The sequence below is a fragment of the Anas acuta genome, chromosome 2 (genome assembly GCF_963932015.1).
Source record: "Anas acuta chromosome 2, bAnaAcu1.1, whole genome shotgun sequence".
Taxonomy (NCBI): Eukaryota; Metazoa; Chordata; class Aves; order Anseriformes; family Anatidae; genus Anas; species Anas acuta.
The window spans coordinates 146,742,796-146,765,167 of NC_088980.1; the positions used below are offsets into that span (position 1 = coordinate 146,742,796).

The following is a 22,372-nucleotide window of genomic DNA, read 5'->3' on the forward strand; positions in this document are numbered from 1 at the left end:
GCAGAGTGAGTTCTAGAAAGCTGAACACTTACTGCAGCTTTCACAGCTTTAACAGCAAGAGTTGGAAAACCTGACTACTGGGACTGAAAAAGTATCCGCATAAAAACCGTGTTCCCAGAGAAAAAATTATAAGCTTCATTTTAGCTGTTTTAAGGACTAAACATCTTCAGCTTGGAGATAAAAACAACAAAAAAGGGATTTTAATTTGGCTTTTACATAGTCATCTTCAGTATGTCTACATGCTTGAGTTTGTTTAAAAGGACAAAGAAATTGTCTTCATATATTCCACTGCTAAAAGTTTGTCTTAGGAGGAAGCTGGAGCTGTTCCCTGCCCTCTGGTGGAGCTGGTTCTTCTCCCCCCTCAGGTGTCGGGTGTTCGTACACAGGTCTCTAGTACAGGGCTTGCTCTCCCAGGATTGCACTTACCTCAGTTACAAATGCTTTATGAAGGGCTAAGAACACATGGAGGCAAAGCTGACCGGGCAGTGTAAAATCACAGGGCAAAACCCCTCAGCCTGCTCTGCCTCTCCCCCAGCCCTCAGCTCTGCAGCTGCAGGTGGCTGTCGGCAGCTTTGGTGCCCGTGTGCTCACAGGAACACAACAGAACAAGCATTTTGTGCATTTTGTGTGTGTAGATGCGGGTAATTCACGCTCAGTGTAGGAATGGCAGGGCTGTGGTTTGCAATGATTCAGCCTGGCCGATCAGTGCATGGGGTAACAGCCATAAAGAGACGGGGAATGAAGCTCAAATCCTCACAACAGGACGGGTTTCCAGCCAAAGCACCTTGAGTTTTCCTTTAATGTCTTCATGACAAATGGAAACCTGGGGACAAAAATGAATCTGTCACAGTGGCAAGGAAATAAATCAGGCTGCTGCCTGGTAGCTGCATGTGGGAATGCTGCCCTCCCTTGCTACGTTTGCTCCCGAGAAGGCTGAACAACAGCAACAAAGAAGTCTTCAATCACTGGGAGCTGTGTGGGAGCTGGCACTTGGGCTGCGCTTGATAAATTCTGGCTGAAAGCATGCGTGGAATTGACAGCAGCAACTTTCCTCTGGCAGTGTCATGGTTTGGGCTGGAATAATTTTCTTTGTTGAGGCCCCTACACTGCTGTGTTTGGGATTTGGGATGAAAATAGTGGTGCCAGCACACCACTGCTTCGGTTGTTGCAGGGCAGCGCTCACTCAGAGCCAAGGACTCCCCAGCTCCTCGTGCTGCCCTGCCAGGGGCTGGGGGTGCCCCAGGAGCTGGAGGGGACACAGCCAGGACAGCTGGCCCCAAATGCCCCAAGGGACATCCCACAGCACGGGGATGCTCAGCGATGGCAGCTGGGGGAAAGAAGGAGGCAGGGGGGTGCTGGGAGAGGTGGTGTTTGTCTTCCCAAGGCAGCACCACGTGGGGAGCCTGGGGGTGGGACGGGAGAAGGGATTCCTTGCTTTGCTTTGCCTGGTGACTGTCTCTGTCCCATCCCATGAGTTCAGGCAGTTTTTATAGTTTTTAGAGGTCTGATGGAGGAAACCTTGACATCCAGAGCTCTGGGAGCCGCGAGTCTTCAAGAAGCGAAATGCAGAAGTTTTCCAGCAGTTCTTTATTTATAACGTAGGCTTAAGCAATCATTACAATGTAGAAGGGAGACACACTTACAGCAATTATTTATACCAGTTTAGAACAAAAAACTGCACAGGGAGAGGTCAACTCTCAGTACAAACTAGCAACTAAACCACAATAATTTACCATTAGAAACATTTTATTTTTTAGCTGTGACACTGCTTTTACAATATGCAAAAACACAAACAATAGAACTATCCAAAGTGTTTTGTCACATTCTTTCTACATTGAATTTGGCAACATTTTATATTAAATTTTACTGATTATACTAACGTTTAAGAACTAAACAAGTGAAAAGCTGTACTCCGGTACAGTTACATCCATTTATTTCAAAGGTTTAAATAACACTTTTAACTATTGAGATTATCTCCTAGCAGTTTTTGTTTATGCAAAAACCATCTCAAAGCCTCATTTGCACAATGCATCAGCTACTGAATCAAGATTGGTGGGCTACACCACAGGCACTACTGTTTAGTATATTCTGTAATAAGGAGCTTGTTTTTCAAAGAAAGGAAGGTTTAATAGTTTCTAAGAATCATGCCTTTTTTCTTTTTTTTTTTCTTTTTTTCTTTTTGCTTTTAAGCCATAACAAAAGAAAAAAAAGGTCAGCAACCACAGCAGTGTAAAATGTTATATCGAACACAGCGACTACACAGTTACTAGAAGGTTCACATCCAATGCAGTTATGTATCAAAGCATAAGAGGTTATGTGGGTAAGTCCGAAGCCAACAGAAATCTGCAGAGCATTTGGTGGAAACCTGCCCCTTTTCTGTGTTATTTGGTGCTTTTTTCACCATCCCAGAGGCACGGGTCTGGTATCCACCCATGAGTGGGTCAGCTGCGGGTGGGCAGACGGATCAGAGCACCGGTGGCGCCCCGGGGTCTGCACATTTCTATCAGCTTTAGGAAGCGGGTATTGCAGCAGTAACTTACTGTTACTTGAAGGAAAAAATCCAACTCTTAATAATTCTATCAACAGCGTTCCAAAAAACATGACTTAAAGTACAAAAAAAGAGGCGGGAGTGGTCGGACTCCCCGTGTTACCAAATAAAAAACTGTATAATCTCCCCACCCCCCACCCGCTGCCCCATTGCTTTCGGTAGTTAAGAAAAAAGCCAATCAACTGCCATTTAAAAGAAGTTAAGAAAAACAAGCCCCTGTATTGGAAAGAAACATTCGCAGTTTATTAGATCACAAGCTGGTTACACCTGTCAAATTGGTAAGTGTTTTCTCAAAATATTTGGGCTTTCCAAGGTGCCCAGCCTGCTGGGCACGGTCAGAAAAAGGCATTTTGATAATAGCTAAGAACTCCCTGCTTGCATTTTAAAAATGTTTTCACATTGATAACTGCCTTAAGCCTGTCGTCCTTGTTTGTATTCCGTGAAAGGATGAGTGGAACAGAAAGTGGAGGTGGAAGAACCAAGCCTACACAGTTAAGGCTGCATGCATGTGACTGAGAGTTGCTGCTGTGCAGTCAAAAAGAAATGTGGAAAAAACCCAGTCTTTAAAACACCCTACAGAAACAAAACACTGCAATCCAATATGGCTTATTCTGATGCATTTACCATGAAGCTACTAGTAATTACTCCTACTAGGCTACTCTTGTGCAACAGCATCTGCTATTTTGATGGCATCTCCCTCCCCCCACTACCCCCAAATACTCTACCAACTGCAGGTTTCTTCCTTGCATTATATATTGCTTTTATTGTCAATTTTCATTCCTGCTTTTCAAACTTTCTTTTTTTTTAACACTTAAATGAGGATCTATTCCTTACTGCTTGACTTAAACTTTAAATTAAGTCCCATTGTTTTGTTTTTTTTCTCAACCTCACTATTACAAGGCGCTCTACAAAAGCTTGCAAAAAGCCAAATTTTCATTAAATCCCTTTGCTGAAGTTAACTACTCGACTTTTATTTTTTTTTTTCGCCTATGATTTAAAACTTTACAAAGAGTTATAAAAAAGGTAAATGGGATTTGGCACCTTCAGAAAAAATTAAAAGTGTAACTTAGATCAAAAAAAAATGCAGAACCAAAATCATTGATATTTACAAATTAAAACACCAGTGAAGATTATGTCTTACTACGCTCTTTCACCTTGTTTGCTCTTTTAGAGTACTTCCAGACTGTCTGTTTACCGAGCATCTTAAAAAAACCTCATTGATCACAGATTGGAATGGATAGAGACAAATTGTTTCCTCACAGTTCCTTCTCGGCGGCTAGTACTCCGGCAGCTCTCTCGCCCCTAGGAGATACGAGGTGCTGAGCGGTCGTTCGTGGTCGTCTTCTTCAGCTTGACGCCGCGCCGAATGGCGTTGAGCATATCTTCACCTTGTGGCACATCCCCGGGGCTCAGGTCCCCGGGATCGAGCTCCAGCTGGCCGCCGGGCACCAGGGTGCTGCCACCATCCCGCTCGCTCTCTTCCCCCTCGCCCTCTGGCACCGCCTGCCTCTGCTCGTCGGCAGCGCTCAGTTTCAGGCTCGACGGTGGAGGGTTGACGGAGGCCTGTCCGCTCCACGAGGACGAGGGCATGCTGCCCACGCCTTGCCCGCCCTCTCCGGCCGCTGGAGACTCCAGGCTTTGCTCGGGGCATTCTTCGGTCCCGGCGAGGGCGCCGGGCAGCCCCCCGGGGATATCGGGGACCGTGGGTGTTTTGACGGGAATCACCGGCGTCTTGATGGGAATCGGACCTGCCCCGATGGTGCCGCGTCTGACCGAAGGCTTGGTGGAGGGCGTCCGTCGGATGGTGGCGACGCCGGGGGTGACTATGACGGGTCCCAGCGTGGTTGGCAGACCTGCAGTGGAAGCGGGACGCTTGGTCTGAAACATTCTGCGATACGACTGACTAATGTCGCTGTTTCTTGGGATGGTGGAGGATTTGTCAAACTCTTGCTGCTCTGCCTCCTGGTCACCACTCACAGAGAAATAATCATAATCTGAAACTGATGCCAAACGACACAGTTAGGAACAAACTGGAGAAGGCGGCCGAGTCACGTCGTTAAGGCTAAAAGCACATCTAACCAGAAGGGCCTGGAGGTCAGTAGCAATTAAGAGAGGTTTCACCTCGAGGCGGAATAAAGTCTGAAGCGTGGTGACCAAGATTGTCGTGCTGTGTGGCTGAGGCCAGGCACTCCAGCAGACCAACCCTACACGTGCTCAGGTCTCTCAGGAAAGGGAATGAGCAGGGTACACATTTGGTGCCTTCTCTACAAAGAACTGATTAAGTAACGAAGACTCGGTGTTTGCTGCCAACACTAGGATACTAAAACTGGCATCCTACACGCCATATGTTACCACTTGTAGCTACAAATACTTCAAACAGCCAGTGACTAAGAAGTGTACTTTATAATAGGCAGCGTGGGGCTCAGGGGACGGTGTACCAGTGATTTCAGCAGCAAATTTGGTTATTTTGCCAACAAAGTAAATCCCAACCGTCAGCTCTGAAAACTCAGCCTAAGCTTCAATAATTGCATCAGGCTCCTTCCTTTCCAAGTAAATGCTGAGCCAAGCTAGGCCTTCTGCAAGCCCTGCTGCCTCTTGTGGCTGCACAGCACAGCTGAGCTCAGCTGAGCAAACAGCGTCCTTGCTGCACTGTCAGCACCAAACTCAGCCCCTCTCAGCTTCCTGCGGGGTCTGAAATGGCACAAAACCCAATACCTTGGTGCAACTTCCCAGGTATCCCCAAGTTAAGGTCTCCAACGCATTCTTTTTCCAGCTACAACAACTTCTGTTTGTGTAGGAAATAGAAGGTCACAAAAGGAAACAGAACAGAATCAGAGCACAGATGGAACGAGAAAGCAAAGCTCACGAGAGTGCAATTTTGCTAAGACAATAGCTCGGAAAGGATACTACCATCAGAAAAAGTGTTTGATGCAATACTAGCATCATTTTACCTAACTTACTAAATTTAAATCTTCTATTGAATTTAATCCAGGCTGCATTCCAGGCTGGAAAACATTTCATGACAGCACTCACAGAATGGCTGAGGTTGGAAGGCACCTCTGATGATCAAGCCCAACCTCCCCTCTCAGGCAGGGTCCCCTGGCAAACATTACCCAGGAGTGCATCCAAACGTGTCTGTAAGTACCTCTGGGGAAGGAGACCCCTCAAACTCTCTGGGCAACCTGCTCCAGTGCTCTGTCACCCTCATGGTAAAGAAGTTTTTCCTCCTGTTCAGACAGAACCTCCTGTGCTGCCGTGTGTGCCTGCTGCCTCTAACCCTACTGCTGACTGCTGGGCATCAGTGAGAAGAACCTGGCCCCACACTTTTAACACCCTTCACATTTTATGCACACTGATCAGATTGCCCCTGAGCCTTCTCTTCTCTAGGCTGAGCAGTCCCAGCTCCCTCGTCCTCTCCCCACACAAGGAATGTTCACCCCTTTCCTGACTACAAGGCCAGTGATGGCTGCTGGAATACAGCTCCCTGGTGCTGGGGTGTGAGTGTACGATGGCCTGGCTGAAAGGAATCAGAGAGAGAACAGCTCTTGGGTAGCACATCGGGTCAGTACTGGGTACCTTGAGATGGGATCGTGTCCTCTGAACAGCACGGAGTTGTCGTCTGGGTGCTGTAGCCACTGGAGCACTGCAAGGAATCACGGCTGCTCCTCTGGGTGTCAAGCTGCAGACCTCTTGTCAGAGCGAGCGCCAGCTCCTCGCACGACTCCATCTCCTCACCCTGCTGGTTATGCACAGAAAGGAGACACGTTATTTGCTCGGTCTTCACCAGCTCTTGGCTGTCCCTTCTCCCAAGCAGAGCTTATCACCAATATAATAGATCCAACAGGATAGTGTCCAACCATTTATTGGGCTTAGAAACAGGTGCTCCTTGGGATGCCACTGCTCTGCAAACACAAATGCTCTACAAACAGATGTCTTACTCTCTCAGTGCCTTACTCTCTCAAGCCCACACAACTTCCACTGACCACATCACCACCGCACCAGCCCAGCTGGCTGGACAAACACGTGCCAAGACAAAGCCCGTCAAAGAACGCTGGCAGAAGCCAGCACACCCCTCATTTCCCCTGAAAAAAAAAAAAAAAAGAACATCTGAAATCTTCACCCTGGTGGCAGTCGACACCGTCATGCTCCGAGGTCTCTGGGCCTCCTCGGCTGGTGCGGGCGGCCCGCTCTGCGCCCCTCCGTTCAGCTCCGGCTCGCGCTTCTCCTTGCGGCGCTGCAGGGTGTTCACCACCGGCTGGTCATACGGGCCTGGCTTGGCCCAGTCCTAAGGAAACACACCCGTTAGGGACAGCTTTCTTTAGAGATTGCACCTTAATCACAAGTATAACTGTGCAAAAGGGCGATTTGAACGCGATAGATTACGTATCAAACTCGATGTGCCTGAGTAAGGCCATAAATTAATGAAGTTTGAGGGTATTAAAAATCTTCACTTATAAAACCCATCTCCTTCATTAAAGGGAATCGAAACTTCCTATTCTACCTATGAATTATGGAAGAATTATATTCTTCACAGAACATTCTTCTATGAAGATATTTAACATTTTAACGTTATAGCTTCCTCTAAATAAGACTGCACGGTGTTAAAGCCTATATTTTCAGAAATTCAAATGCAAAAGCCACTGGCACACAGCATAAGCATATGGTATAAAATATACACAGATGTCCAATCAGCAATGCTAGCTGTACACAATTTCTAATATTATGTGTTCTTACACATGATTATAGTTCTGAAAAATTAGGCTTAAACAGATTTTTGTTTATTTTTTTTACACATCAGACATTACTCTGGGTAATCTCTCGGTTCACTTTTAGCTGAATTTCCTAATAATGATCTGTACTGAGGGATGGCTCTGAGCTCCTGGTGCTGTATTTGAAATAGGGATCCCTCAGGCCACGAGGACTGGCCTCACTCAGGGCTCTATTAAGCAAAGTCCCCAAAGTGCCCAGAGCCCACAGGTTGCTGCAGGACTCGGCAGCGCCCTGTGCTGGGACGCAGCACCTCTGCTAAGCAGCAGCTCCCTGGGTGCCAGCTGCCGAAGGGCCCAGCCCTAGCACAGCGTGTGCTTTAAAAATAAAGCTAGAAGCAGCAGCTTGTGGGGCAGAACTGGCCACACGGCCACCAGCGGCCGCAGCTGGCTACTGAGCAGCCTCTGCACAGCCTGCTGGTTGAAGACCACACTCTAAATTTTTACTGACACGTCTCAGTCTTGTGCATGAGAAGCACGAGGCAGCTGCAGTGACACAAGGCCCCTGTGCAGACACAGGTCTTTCATTTTATGAGCCCTTGTGCAGCTCTGCTTTGCCTCTAAGTGTAAAACTGTGGTCACTGTGGTCACCCTGTGCCTGTGCCTCCGTCTCCAACTGCTGGAGAGAGAGATTCAGGGGTCTGTACCGAGGTACCTCGATTTACACATACGAGAAGGTCCCAGAGTGCGTATGTGGTATCACAAACCCTCCACAGGCACCTAAGAGCTGTGCAGCGACTCTCAGCTGCAAAACAGCCTTGTGCAGCTCCAGGGCACAGCCTCCCCAGGGAACTGCCTGGCAGGGGCGAGAGTCACAGCCCTGGCAGAGCAGAGACGTTTTGGTGTGGAGGAAGATCCTTGCAGATCCAGCTGGAGCAACTGCAAGAAGGTGATGCACTCTGGCAACGTCTCAAGGTCTCACCTGAGACACCAGCACAAGCTGTGGCAGCGCTTTCAGCCTGAAGCAAGCAACTTCTTAAACCCCTCCAGCCAGATGTGCAAGGGAATGCCCTTGGGGATGCAGAGGACAGCAGCTGCAGCGAGAGCACCGCGTTGTTCAACGAGTGATTTCTCTGGGGAAGCTCTTCCCTGCTCTAGTGAGAGCTCTGAGGATGCTCAGCCAGCTCTCTTCTCGCTGAATAGAGCCCAGAGTGCCCTCACCAATCTCACTTTTTATTCCAGAACTACTCTATTCCTTCTCCCCTAGCTTTAGTATCTCTTATTGAACCGTCAGGATTAGGCGAGGTCATTGAGAAATATTGACGACTGGATTTTAGCTGGGTTAGCCCCATGCAGCGCCCGGTCAGAGCGATATTCACCAACAGAGCAAATCAACACGCAATTACAGGGATTGAAAGCAGCAACAACCACCGTGCGCACGCTCGGCATGAGGAGGTGAGGACTTGCCACGACAAAAGGAACACAAACCTTCCAGCTAGGGATCTTAGATGATGGCAACATGCCTGGCCCAATGGTGTAATAATGAACGTAGTCTGGAAGGAGGGCTGAGGGAGCCCGAGTCCACGCGCGGGAGACAGGCGGGAAATGAGGGAAAGGACCTGCACCAACTGAAGCTACGGATGGGTCACTTGATAAACTACAGTGATAAAACCCATTAGACAACTGGAAACGAAACAAATAAACAAACAAAACAGAGAAATTAATATAAACAGAATGAATACGAAAATACACTGCGACTCTGATGCTCTAGGGAGAAAACTTCCACATCGTAAAATAAAGAAAGAAAATCTTAGCTTTGCTGCACATAAACAACAGAAAATTGATACAATGCTCGGTTCGGAAGTGAGATGGCTTGAAAATTGTTATTTGGTATAACAAGTTTCAGACATCGATCTAGCAGTCATTGTCTCCAGGCTCGGCAGCTTTGCCTTCTGTCCATGGAAGTGGCACACTGTGAAAAGCCTCGGCAATTGATTTAGTCTGCAGACACAGAAACAAAACATTTCCAATACTGGAGGCACTGGCATCGGTGGCATTTATTCTGTGTAGCTGGACAGAGAAGAAAAGCGGATAGCCTTGGAAAATGACATGTTCTGGCTGCGTGATGATATGGAAGAAAAAAAAAAAAACGAAAAAGAAAAAACCCAACAGCAAGGATTGAGCAGATGAGAATGGACACTGCTCTCACTGCTTCCCCCGGTTCACAGTGTACCCCCAGAATTTAGACCAACCACGTTCTGGCATGGTGCTTTTTCTTTTCGTTTTGTTCAGAAATACACGCCAATTGCTGGGTGTGATGCATCGTATCTAACGGCAGAGAGAAGCCACAACCAGAAAAACCTGGCCAAGATGCTCTTTGTCAGGCACCCAGCTGGGTTTAGGCACCTTTCCATGGTCTCTTGGAGTGAAAAAAAGGTGGACAATGAGATTTTTTAGAAAATTACTCCATAAAATGGCCAATTTGTAGCTTCCCCCTAGCAGCAAGTTTAAAGGCAAGCGTCACTGTGGTTCATTCAAACAGATTCACTTTGAAGGGAGCGTGCAACAGGTCCCATTCTCATCTTCCTCTGGCTGTGTCCCATGCACATTTATTTTTTTTTGTCCAAAAGTTGCTGGGTTTGGATAACAAGCTAGTAGGTTCGTATGTCTTTGAGATGAAGTTTTTCACCTTATCTGTGGAGGCCCAAGCCCCCATGGTGGAGCCTGAGCTGACTGAGGTGGGGGAACTGCACTCGCTCACTGACTGGCAGGTTTCAGAGGCTTCTGAAGAGGCAGAGCTGGACGAATTCTGCAGCGTAAAACAGCACCGCAAGGCGGGGAAAGGATACACAAGCCACCAAAAAGAAAAACAAAAATACAAACAAACAAACAAAAAAAAAAAGACAAAAAGCACATACACAGAGACACACACAGGAGAAAGGGAAGGATGAGAGAAGCAGAGGGTTAGGGTTTTAAAAACAATTAGAAACTGCTCAAAACCATTGCTAACGTTGAGGAAATCTACAACGCAACAAGGCAGCTGCTTAGTGCGAGAACTTGCCACGCTGCTTGAGAATGAGGGAAGCGAGGGCTCGCCCTCAGCTCCTCATCGCAACCCCAGCGCCTCGATTCTGTTAGCTGCCTCCGAGCAAGAAGCCGAGGGGACCCGTGGTCCAAACATGCAGTGCACCAAGACAACTGATCCGTACAGAAAAGCAGATCATCGGTGGGTCAAAGGCATCGAGTTTAGGTTTAAGACACAGAGCAGCAAATGTCACTTACAGGCACAAGTTCTCGGATATCCTGACCTGCAACGGCACTCGTGAAAAGCTCATCCGAGTTCAAATATTATGGAACAGAGAAAGAAGCGATACTTACCAGGGCTGGAGGTTCCCAAAGGTGTATGCATGTGCCTCTGCCGGGGGTATGCATACACCCAAAGCTCAAACCTTTCTGCCCAGCAGTCACTACGAAGGTGCCATGTGCTCTGCTGAGGGCATAAACGGTGGCATGTGCTTGCCAGCCACCTCCTCTGAGCAGCGGAGACAGAAAATATCATGGATTGGATGGAGAGGGGAGGAAATTAACAGCTCAACCACCTAGCTCCTAACAAGGGGCTTCTCTCCTGCTTTTCAGTGCGTGCCTTTATGTACATTCACAGCTATAAGACCTCTGCAGAAGCATCCAGTTCACCTACAGACAGGCCTGACTCCAAGGTGAATAACCACGTGGACCATTTTACCAACTGCAACGCTACTGCACCTCATCGAAAGCAGCATCACCCTCAGGAGGGGTCAGGGCCAACCACAGGCTTTGAAATGGTCAAGAACACTGACAGCAAAGATGTCAGGACAGCGTTGAGCTCTGTTCACTGTCAGGAAATGCAACATCAGCAAGAATCATTCATCCTTTTGTAGTCCAAGACCTGTGAAGTAAGTTTATGTAAGGATATCACTGCCACTTTATTTTAGGACAGCACAGAGAATGGCTGGGATTTCCAGAAATGCCCCCTTGTGCATAAGTTTGTGTAGCAAAGCCTCAGTTTTCAAGAAATGCAATTTTGGAGAGGGAAGGAAATCTCATCTGAATTACAATTTCGCCAGTTAACTTTAGATGAGATCTTGGGGTGAGGCTGCAATAAAATTATAGTAGGGTAAGAGACACAGCAGAGTCATAATTACTCACTGCTCACTATGAACTACATATAAAGAATGTATAACTAATTGCATACGTAAAAAGAGACGTAGATCTCCCAAGATGCCAAGATGGGACACCTCTGTTGTAAGGATTTTGTTGAAGACTATTGGGCTGTTGAGAACTCAGAAGGAAGGAAGGAAGGAAGGAAGGAAGGAAGGAAGGAAGGAAGGAAGGAAGGAAGGAAGGAAGGAAGGAAGGAAGGAAGGAAGGAAGGAAAAGAAAGAGGAAAAAAACAAACAAACAAAACAACAGCATGTAATACAGTGGATTATTCTATAGAAGTAACGCACATCCCATCCTACGCTGGCATCATATCAGATCTGCATGTGACCTGGCAAATGTGGTTAGGTTATTGATAAGCTCGTACTCCGAAGGCAGTACGATGCCCGTTCATCTCGAGTTCATCTCAAAGGGGTGAGAGGAACAGAAGATCAGAAGAAGCTACAACAAATGATACCTATCTCTTAAGGAGAAAAATTAGAAGTATCCTGTGGGATACAGTGATGCAGTGGCTTGACACTTTGTGTAACTTGTCATATTCTTGATTTAAAGCAACCCCTTAAAAGGAGAGATCTCTGAAAATAAGAATACTGAAAAACATCAGCTGCAGGTGATGGCCATAAATAACTACAATGCACTAAGTGGACATAAGCCTACTTTTTCTACTCTTAAATTCATTTTTTTACAATAAATGTCCAAGTTTGGCCTCTTCTAGGTTGCTCAGCAGAAGAAACTTTGAGAACACACACCATGAGAACACTCCCAATAGTGTTACACTTGGGTTAGGAAAAAATAAAGATACGAATGTAATTTCAGAAACTGCTTTCTGAAACCTCATGTTTATTGCCGAAAAGAACCACTGAAAGACCCTCTTGGGTCTGAGTACTCTGCCCATGACAGGACAGACATGGAAGGATCTCAGTTCCAAAGACAGTGTCACTCCACCTTGGTTTCTGATGACAACTGAGAATTTGGAGTTTACACTCAATAGACTAATCTTGTTTACAAGCCATAAGCTTCAAGATTTTCTATCAAGAATCTATCAAGAGTCAATTTTATGGGTCATAAATAGGGTCTACTAGCAATAGAGCTCCATGTAGCCTGTAGCTGGTTTTTCTATCATCTCCATTTGGCCTTACTGGCCAAAAATACAACTTCTGAAGATGCAAAGATTTGTTCAATTTATGCCATGTATAGGGGAAAAAGCCCAGAAATGGCAAATTTATTTTTGCAGTGGTGTGACTACAAGGTGAAAGAAAGATGAAAGAAGGACTCACACCAAACTCAGCATGGCCATTTTCAATGGGCCAAGTCAGGCAAAGGATGAAGCAAGATACCCTGCAGAAAACATCGTGGTAGTTGAAGGAAATGTAAGACGTGGTGGCAGGGAAACAGGTCTCCTTGTCTTGAGAAATTCACATGACACAGGAAGGTTGCCTCAGGTCTTGCTAAAAAAGGATTAAGACAGTGAGAAGATGATGGAGAGGGAATACCGAGGTCCTGAAGGAGAAGTGTAAAGAAGACAAGAGTGATGATATGGCAAGAAAAGACTGCCTGGATTGGACTGCAAACAGTCTTGAAAGGCTGGGAGGAGCGGGGTGTGGGAAGCACAGACCACCCTTCATTTCTTAGCAGAAAGTACATGAGTGGCTGAGCACAGAAACTGCACAGCTACTGCTCAGGCAAAAAGGCTTCGAGCTTGAGTGCTTGCTCTAGATGCACACCCACCTGGACACGTGTGCCCCAGGAGCACACACACAGACAAACACCAGGCTGAGCAATTTCTACTCCAGATCCCCTGGAGTCAGAAATTTGGCTTTTTTTTTTTTTCAGATGACTTTTGTTGATTCATTTTTAAAATGATTGCTTAATTTGAATGTTTTTTTTTAATATTAATTCTTTCATTTCAGCTACATCAACCCCAAGAGGTGATTGTTTTCCACAGTTGTGATAATGGTGGTTCTGCTCAGCTCTCAAACCATCTCTTCTGAGAAAAACCTTCAAGTTAACAACATCAGCATGAAGCTAAAAATGTGCCCTGCACAGTAACAACCAGTTTGTCGGATGTATGTTATACACATGCAGCATGGTTTCTGGTTTCTTGGACATCATTCCACGGCTTGTTCTTGGATAGTGTCCTGCTGTTGGTGTGCTATGTATGAATTCCAACAAGGATGTATTAAAAACAAAAAAACACCACCAACAACCCCCCACTAACTGTATTTTGAGCTGCTGGACAGTATGATTGTAGTTTCCATCTGCTGTCCCACTAACCTATAAAAGGACCGCAGTTATCTTGGATTACCTGCATCCCTTGCCATATTCTCATTCTCCATTCAAACACAGCATTGCTTTCTTAACCCCTTCCCTTCTTCGTATTCTAGTAGAGCTTTCTGGGCAAGATTTTCCCAGAAGACCAAATCCTAATGAAGAGCTTGGTCCAATGTCTCTCTGCAGCCCGGAGAAGACACATCAGATACTTTTCAAAAGGCTGAGGACAGAGACTTAAGGTCACCTCCTCGATCTGTCTCACTTCCAGAAACGTGTCTCTACTCATCTGGTCAGGGACAAACCCTTGGGAAACTTGATTTAAAAAGTAACTTCAGGAGAAACAAGAACCTGGTGGTAATTGACAGATGCATTTCTTTTCCTTATCTTTTTTTTTAAGGGTTTACTTTAGAGGCGTTTCTTAATTTACATGAACAATTGAATAGTTCTAATTATATTTCCCCTATTCTAACATCAAGCTATTTCAAGCAATGCCACCTCCTCAAAAGCAGGATCTTTTTAGCTTCCAAATCTGTAAGTTCACAACTAGTTTCCCTCTGCTTTATTGCTTAAGGAAAAATGATTTCCTGAGTATTCTAGTAAGAAAGACTTAGTCCTCTGCTGTTTGACAACACCTGAAAAGTTTGCTGTGTTTTTTTTCCCCTCTTCTTTACCTGCTTCTTTCTCCTGCCTTGCTTTCACCTCCACCAAGTCTTAAGCAGCCTCTACAATCCAACTCCACGTTCACTTCCACAGTATGAAAATCACCACTCACGTTCACTCCAAGTCCAGTGGATCTCTGTATTGTCATCCCCTAACACAACATAACCACTATTTCCATAACCACTTCATTTCAGATACTCCCAGGCCTCCGTGTGCCGATGTGTAGGGTCAGCAGCACCAAGCGGGTTGGATGTTCATCCAAGACCTACTCTACACTCCCTGCAGCAGGGCTGCCCAGGGCTTTACGTGGTTTCAGCACACGCCAAGGGCAGTGCTGACCCTGCTGACCTCAAACCAGGCATTTAGAGAAACCACTCAGCTCCAGAAAGCGATCTGTGATGCTTTTCACCCAACTGCACTCGCTTAATTAAGATTAAACTATTTTACAGGGCACTTTCTGAATGCACAGGTATCTGTTAGAGGCTAACACTTTTCCTCCCAGTGACCTTAAAGGTAATGCTGCAGAAAATAGATCCCACCAAACCAGTCTAAGGGCAGAGCCTGGCTTTCTAATAGCTCTTTTTCCTGTCTTCTATGCAGAGTGTGATAACTGTGAAGACTTCAACTATAGTCTGAAAAGCAGTCTTCGTTTTGCCACTCATCTCTTCTCTGGTACAGTCTGTATCTTGTTTAAATCTCTCCTTATTTCTTCTTCAAAATTTTACCCCCCATCTGTGATTTTTGAATAAAATGTTTAATTTTCAGTGACACTTTCTTGTCGAAAACGCAGGTGAGAGCATAAAAACTTCACGTAGCTTTTACAGTGTAATTCCCATGATTTGGGAATTTTATGCAGATCCCCTCCACTTTCTTTTAAAATCCATTATTAAAAGAAAATCGGCTTTGCTGCCTTAAAAACTACTGCTGCTGGCAGATGCCACAGCATGCAGCCAGCAAACATCAGCCAAGCGTCCACCTGCGCAAGATACCCAGCTTTTCATTTCCTTTGTTGATTCCCGAGCTTGCTTTTCTGCTTTCTCAGTGTCCCTGCTGCACACAATGACATCAGTGTTTCAGAAGCAGTCAGCAGCCACTGCCACTGCTCCTCCCTCCCACCGCCCAGCCCCAAAAGCACAGTGCCGAGAGGAAGGCCTGCAGGTCGGTTTGGTTAGAGACACACAACATGAAGTAACGCTGTAAATTGAACAGCTTCTCGGTAAGCTCACGATCACGGTTATCCGTCAGCACGACACAGACATATTTTACTTAGTGCTGAACACACAAAGCGAGACACTTAAGCAAAGATGAAGCGGCCAGGCAATGATCTGTTACCTTTTCCTCTGCGTAAAGGTACACAGAACTGGAGACATACAGAGCACATACCTATTTGTTATACCAACACACTACACTTGTCAAGTCAACGCCACACTGCTGCAGCCTTCTACAGCTCATGAATAGCTCGAGTGATGCTTGGATCGGTTTGCAACTTTATGGATAGTGTCTAAAATGAAGTGAAAGTATGTGAACTTAGCTGGTGTAGATCAGCGTGACTCCATCGACTTTCAGGATGTTCTGCCAGCTGACACCGGCCTAAGTTCTCTCCCCTGTTTAAGAGGGGAACTTGCAAAGAGAGGTGTTGGGTTTTTTCCATGGTAGGTAGGGGCAATTGCAAAGTTATATCCTCATCTGCAAACATAGCACCATCACGTAGATTACCACCCTTTTATGCAGGTGCAGTGGTTACTATGAAAACCAAAGATGATGCTAGACTGTATAACCAATGTATGTATCTTAAAAGTCGACATCCTTACCTTGTCACTATTCCAGTTTACTTTATTATTGCTCATTTATTTTTTTCACTTAGGTTAGCCATAGCCAATCTAAATAAAACATTCATTTTATTAGTGTGCACAAAGTTCTTCAGGTTGTCATCTATAAAGACAATGCTGATGTGTCCAGACTGGGGACAGTGTAGAAGATGTACTCGTTTGACAAGAAAGCATTTCTATTAAAATGAAAGAGGTAAACATATTTAAAAAAATACTGAGCTTCCCTTGAGAATATGCTCCAAACTTAAATGAACCAGTGCTGTTTTCAATGATACCCTAAAAATTTCACTGTGAGTGCTGCTTACTAAATGTTCTGCAGGCAGTAAGGGCTTTGTGCACTGTCAAAGGTGGTCTAAAGAGTAGCTTAAGTGTGCAGATGGCACTTGGTGACAGCTAATACTGAAATTGTCAGCTGCTTGCTGACTGTGGGGATTAAATTAATTATTGGCTACATGACCATCTACTCCCCGTTACATGAAAAGGAGCAAAACTACATTTATTAAACTAAAGGAAAATCTGCTCATATTTCTTAAGAGTTCCATAAAGAATTAAAAATACCTCTTGTTTTGATGCAGAAACCTTATTTCTGCAAGGTGCTCAACTGGAAGTCAAGACAAAAATGGCAAAACCAATCTCAAATGGTGTTGTTAATGGTATTCTGAGCATTCCTGGCCTTTTGTAGGGGTCCATCTGGTGGGACACTAGTATTCCTGTTGTCAAAGCCACCAGTGTCAATACCAAGGCTGTCAGAAGGCTGTTCTGGCAGTGATTTTTGTCCATTAAACAATAAACAGCCATCTGATATTATCAACCTGCAACCTGTGTAGTATATGAACTGGTAACTTCAGTGGGTAAAGTGAATGGTCACTCCTTCTAGCAGGCGGGGATTTCTTACTCTTTTCTCCTCTGTACCCATCTGAAAGTTAGGCATCGAGGTTCTCTCCAGGGCCAGAGCAAAAACCAAAGTCCCTGAGAGTGACCCATCCCTCTCTTCAATGCTAACTGCAAAAGCAGCACAGATCACTCCAACCAGAGGCCCAGCTTTTAGATGGATGAAGTGCAGCGAGATAAACCTTACCCTCAGCACTTAATCTGACTCCAAGGTACCCCAAAATCACATCACAGGCTTTTGTGAAAGGCGAGCCAAGTTCGAGAGTCCAGCTCACGCTCAGGTTTTTGTTCTCATGCTTGCACGTACCTGGTTAGGTGCTTCTGGTGGCATAGGGGATGGCGATTTGGACTGGAAAGCATCCTGGGACATGAATCCAGAATCATGGGAGGACACACTGGACAGCCTCATGGGTGCCTGCTGAGGCAGATTGGAGCTGCGATAGCGATAGTGTGAACTAGGTGAGTGCGAGTGCGAGCCACTGGACCGGGAATCACTACTGTTAACGCTGTTCAGACTGCTGTGAGAGACAAAAGGAACAAAGAAAGGAAAGGGGAGAGGAAAAGACACAAGGGCGGGGTGGGGAGAGACCCATATACAGTACAATTAACATTCCACATGTCTCTAGCAACAGGCAGCATAAACCGGAAAAGAAAAAATGTTGACAAAATAAATTTAAATATATATATATATGCACATATATATCAGTAAAACTGTAAGCAGCTGCAGTATCCCTTGTGACCAGAGAGAAAATGGCATTTTACCTTGAATTTCACTCAAATGATCATATTCTCTAATGACTTGCAGTCCAAGTTAGGTTATGGATGAAGGGATTTGTTACATGCCCTCCCTAGCCTTTGCAAAACGTGCAAAAAATGCTTGCTGACAGCTCTCTCCTACTGCACCAAGGACCAAATTTTCAACAGCATCTCTAGCAAAAGGTCTGAAGGCATCGTGGTTCATCTAAAACTCTGCAGTTTGGTTCAATCAGCAGGCCTGTGTGTGATATTTTTGAAAGCACTACCAAAACCCCGTATTTCAAAGTGCCTAGGACAGGTTTTGCTCACATAAACACTTTCTACCAGAAAAAAAAAAAACAACATGTGATGACACATATTCAGTGAAGTCTCACCTCTGGTTCTGTAGCTTTAGTTAGTAAGAAAGACCACCAGAAAATTAAAACTTCGAGTTAATATGCATTAAAAAAATATTTGAACCAAATAAATTGATTATTAATGTCCTGTATTGATGGAGCAATGACATGCCAACCACAACGTGGGAGCTGTTAAAATTTGCTGCTGAGGTGGCTAAGCAGGACTAGTAGGGTGCATCTGTCTGAAGGCAGGTTCCTACTTTCACTGGCAGAGTCCTCTGACTAGGTAACGGGATGGCTCTGAAAGGTACGTGGGCTAGGACAGCACTTCTTGTTCACAATTCCAGTGTACACACAAGATGGACAAGCCAGCTTGCAGCAGAGGATGAGGAGCTCTGCCTTGTTTTACCCATACACAACGGTGCCCACGCTGGTTCTACCACATGAAATTAGGTTGATTAGGACCAGATAATCGATTTTTTTTAGCCATTTTCTTTTACAGCTTCAGGATATTGCATCTTTAAGCCTGTGCCCATTGCTCTATGTATGCATGTTTTCACATATATATATAAAAGTATTGTTGTTGTTTTTTTTTATATATATCCGCATGCAGAGACAAGTAGATACATAACGTCATGTTCGCTTGCTCTGACATGCTAGAGGTAACTTTGCTCATACACAGGGAACCTGTAGTACATTATTCATAAAGCAAACTAAAAAATCATTTGAGAGCAACTATGAAGGTGTTAGAGCAGAATACACAGTAGGTTATCTTCCTTTTCAGTAAAAGGAAAGAGTAAATGTAGACACCAGGTACAGGGGCAACATGCTAATAAACTGTTTTATGAGAGAAAACAGTTTTTTACGGAGAAAGCATAGACAGAATCCAGTGTTTCAACATATTTTAGGACAGCATTAGACAGCATTAAACAGTCAGAAAAACTTGTATTAAAAAGCATTCCCATCTACCAGACTGATAGGGTAATTGCCAAGGATGATTTTTCCTTTTCAAACAGTTTAACTTACTGATTAGTAACAGCTACTTAGAATAATCTAAAAAGTCATCATACGAAAAACAGAAAAGGAAATTATGAACGAACAATCTCAGAGCTTAGATCAGTACAGTCTGCTCTTTGATCTGAAATGGATTCAAGAGAACTGAATCAAAAGCATCGTCAAGTTGTCTTGAGTTCAAAAGTTGTTCAGTCATGCCCATCCTTTTCAGTATTCCCAGTCACACACTCACATGGATAAAGACCATGAGGGATTGAGTTCATTAAGAGTTGTTATTTAAGATTTAAGTATGTATACAAATCCATATCACAGTCTGAACTCCCTTTGCCCCCATACAGGTTAAGATTAAACATTACCAGTCTACTTACCTGCAAACGCTAGATTTTCTGGACATGGTGGTACTGGGAGAGGATGGAGGAGTCTGATAAGACCAGCTGTAATCAGAACCTTTCAAATCTAAAATTACCTGATGAAAGACAATCAATAGCATCAGGGACATGGAATTTTTTTCTCCTATTAGCAGAAACCATCTGCTTGTCACACAACATTTGTCTCCACTGCAAACTTTCAATGCCAATTGACTGTGCATATTACAGATCCCACAGAGGTGAGGCAGCTCCATCTCTGGGTTTCCTGAAACTACCATACTTTAATACTAGGACTGCTATCACAGAAGGAATGCTCATGTTTGAATGGAAAAATCTTTAAAAAGTAAACTGGAGATTTATTTTATCCATATTGTAAGCTGTTGGTTTTCTTTTTCTCTTAAAAACTACAATAGCTATAGCACTTAAAAACTCACATTAGAAAAATATTGAAGATCCAATATTTACTGACAGTAGAGCTTCCCTCCTTTATACTTTTAGGTCAATGATAAAGGTCTTAAGGTATAACAAGAAAACCGAGTTCACACAGCTGAAGTCAAAAGTCCTTTTTGGAGTCATTTAATGATACACATTTTCCTATGCATTTTAAGAATAGCACAGAAAAATGTTCAAATGTTAGACTCCATAAAGATACCAAATCCCAGCAATCTTGTAACCACATCAAGACAGGGATGTTTAAGTGTAGGGTGAGGAGGTGACACCCATTCAAATATTCTCCACAGAAGCTGGGCATTTTCACTTACATACTTCAAAGTGTTGCAGCTACCACTTCACACTGGTCTCACCAAATAGCTTAGGAGCACTTGGCTGGTACTTCAAAATCTGTTTTTTTTTAAAAAATTTCTTATGTTTAAAATGACACTTTGCTGAAGTGAAGCATCTACAGAATGTAACACCAAGCTGCTAAATGCTTGTAGTCAATATTTCTCAATATAAAAAAATATGGATATTTTTTCTTAATATAATAAAAAAAAGTTACAGGCTAAAAATAAAAACATTTTCCAAGCTAACCTGTTCACTTGAAGATGGCAACTTGTGTGGATCCATGGTGAGGCTTTTCAGGTCATCTGATATGGTTTGTAAATGAGTTATTTCTCCCAGCATTGATATTTCTTCTTCCTGAAAAGACAAAAGAAAAGGGCTAATCACAGCCTTGGTTTTAAAAATCAGATCCATAACACAATACGTGACCTTTTCCTTTTTCCTGATTACCGTAGGAATGCCCAACAGAACTGCTTTTTCTTTGTCTGTTAAACAACCACTACTTAGGAAAGAGTCTTGGAAATACTCAGAGTTTTAAGCCACCTTTAAGATTGCTGTGAGTTTTGAGGCCCAGAAATCCCCTTCCTCATCAGTGACATAAATCTCGGCCTTCTTTTTGACCAGAAAGAGTGCCATTCTTGTGGCACTTGGAATGGTTTTAACTCTTCTATGTATACTCACTACTGTATCTTAAGGATTTTAACCTCAAACTTAAGCAGGAGCTAAACTCATACTTTTTTCTACCTTTTGGAAACTCTGAGATAAAGGCACTATACAGGTAAGGATCATTAATACATCCATGATTCTCTCTGCCTCAGGCTACGTCAACAGCTAATTCAGACAATTCCAGCACCATCAACTACCACAGTAATCCCGTTGCTACCATGGCAGTTTTGATCAGATCCCCACCCTGCAATTTACTTCCACCTGTTTGGGCATCAGCTTCCTACTTCTGTGAGCATGGTTCTCTGTTGAGGCTGATGCTCTGTGTAACAAGCACTGGGAACGTTTTCCCAGTTCACTGAAGGCCCTTCAGAAATGCCTCACGCTTGCAGAAAGCCACAAGCAATTCATCGCTGGGCTTCAAACACCCTGAGATTAGGAAAATATACTTAAACCTTTTCAATGAACTGAAAAAGCTGTCATGTAGGAGGAAAAGAGCTGCCAGCAAACTGCATGAAAGCAGGCTGCAATCTGTCAGATAATGTCATTATATGCACAGGGGAGGTCTTGAAAAATTTATCAGTCCTAGCGCTGGAGTAGGAGTAAGGAAGGTTTATATTAAAATGTGATGATAAGTAAAAAAGCAGTGGAAAAAGCTGTGCATTAGCAATATCTTAAGTCCATATGCAGGAGGAAATCAAGCCCACGTAAGTCTCTGGGCCCACTGTTTCCCCATTAGTCCTCTTTGAAGCACCCAGTGCCTTCAGATGCTGAATTACTCTTAATGACTACCAAAAGTGCCCAATTCTCACCACTTCCTAGGCAGAGATGCAAGTTGAACTTTGGCTAGTCTCTATGGCTCTAAACATTCATTCCAAAGATAAAACGAGCTAGTCTTTGTAGGGGCTGTTGGCCACCTCTACAATTTGTGTACAGTACTGACTGGAAATGGAGAGCTCTTACTATTACAGGCCGCAGCATCGAGATGAAAGTACAGAATCGCCCGCGCTCCTCGATCAGAGCTTTTCTGACAGCTTGCTTCTCGGTTTCTTCAAGCAGCAGGTACTTATCATTGACGTCTTGTAAAGCACTGTCCAACTGGGGCTGAATGTCACCCCGTCCTGTATGCGGGAAACAAGCGAGAGGACATTTTGTCATACCTGTGAATCCACACAGAGGAATACCCTGTTTTCAGTCAGCACTGCTGCCAGGCTGTGCTTTTGCAATTCAAGTCTCCACCAGCATTTTCCCTTCATTCAGATTTGCAGGCATTTTTCCCCCATTGCGTTAATCATTTCAGAGCATCTTTTTCCCTTTTGCATAGAACAGAAATCCAGCTGAATGCAAAGGTTTC

At 44.4% G+C, this 22,372-nt stretch overlaps 1 protein-coding gene and 1 long non-coding RNA gene across 19 annotated transcripts in view; one reads left to right on the plus strand and one right to left on the minus strand.

The window, feature by feature from the left end:
- Positions 1 to 1,572: 1,572 nt before the first annotated feature.
- The window catches only part of MTSS1 (MTSS I-BAR domain containing 1), a 116,996-nt gene continuing 96,196 nt past the window's right edge, over positions 1,573 to 22,372 (minus strand). For 2 of the 18 annotated variants that reach the window (XM_068672625.1, XM_068672622.1), the window contains 9 exons: positions 21,982 to 22,139; positions 20,605 to 20,712; positions 19,576 to 19,673; positions 17,410 to 17,620; positions 9,944 to 10,063; positions 8,743 to 8,937; positions 6,669 to 6,833; positions 6,125 to 6,287; positions 1,573 to 4,548 (listed from right to left, as the gene is read on the minus strand). In XM_068672625.1, the coding sequence (XP_068528726.1) occupies positions 3,851 to 4,548; positions 6,125 to 6,287; positions 6,669 to 6,833; positions 8,743 to 8,937; positions 9,944 to 10,063; positions 17,410 to 17,620; positions 19,576 to 19,673; positions 20,605 to 20,712; positions 21,982 to 22,139 (1,916 nt within the window). In that variant the 3' untranslated portion in view covers positions 1,573 to 3,850. The remainder of the gene's footprint in view (positions 4,549 to 6,124; positions 6,288 to 6,668; positions 6,834 to 8,742; positions 8,938 to 9,943; positions 10,064 to 17,409; positions 17,621 to 19,575; positions 19,674 to 20,604; positions 20,713 to 21,981; positions 22,140 to 22,372) is intronic. The other 16 variants (XM_068672632.1, XM_068672635.1, XM_068672634.1 and 13 more) reach the window with 12 other exon arrangements.
- LOC137851469 (uncharacterized) lies at positions 11,472 to 11,732 on the plus strand. The gene is made up of 2 exons (XR_011093214.1): positions 11,472 to 11,564; positions 11,613 to 11,732. It is a non-coding gene; the product is annotated as an uncharacterized lncRNA (long non-coding RNA).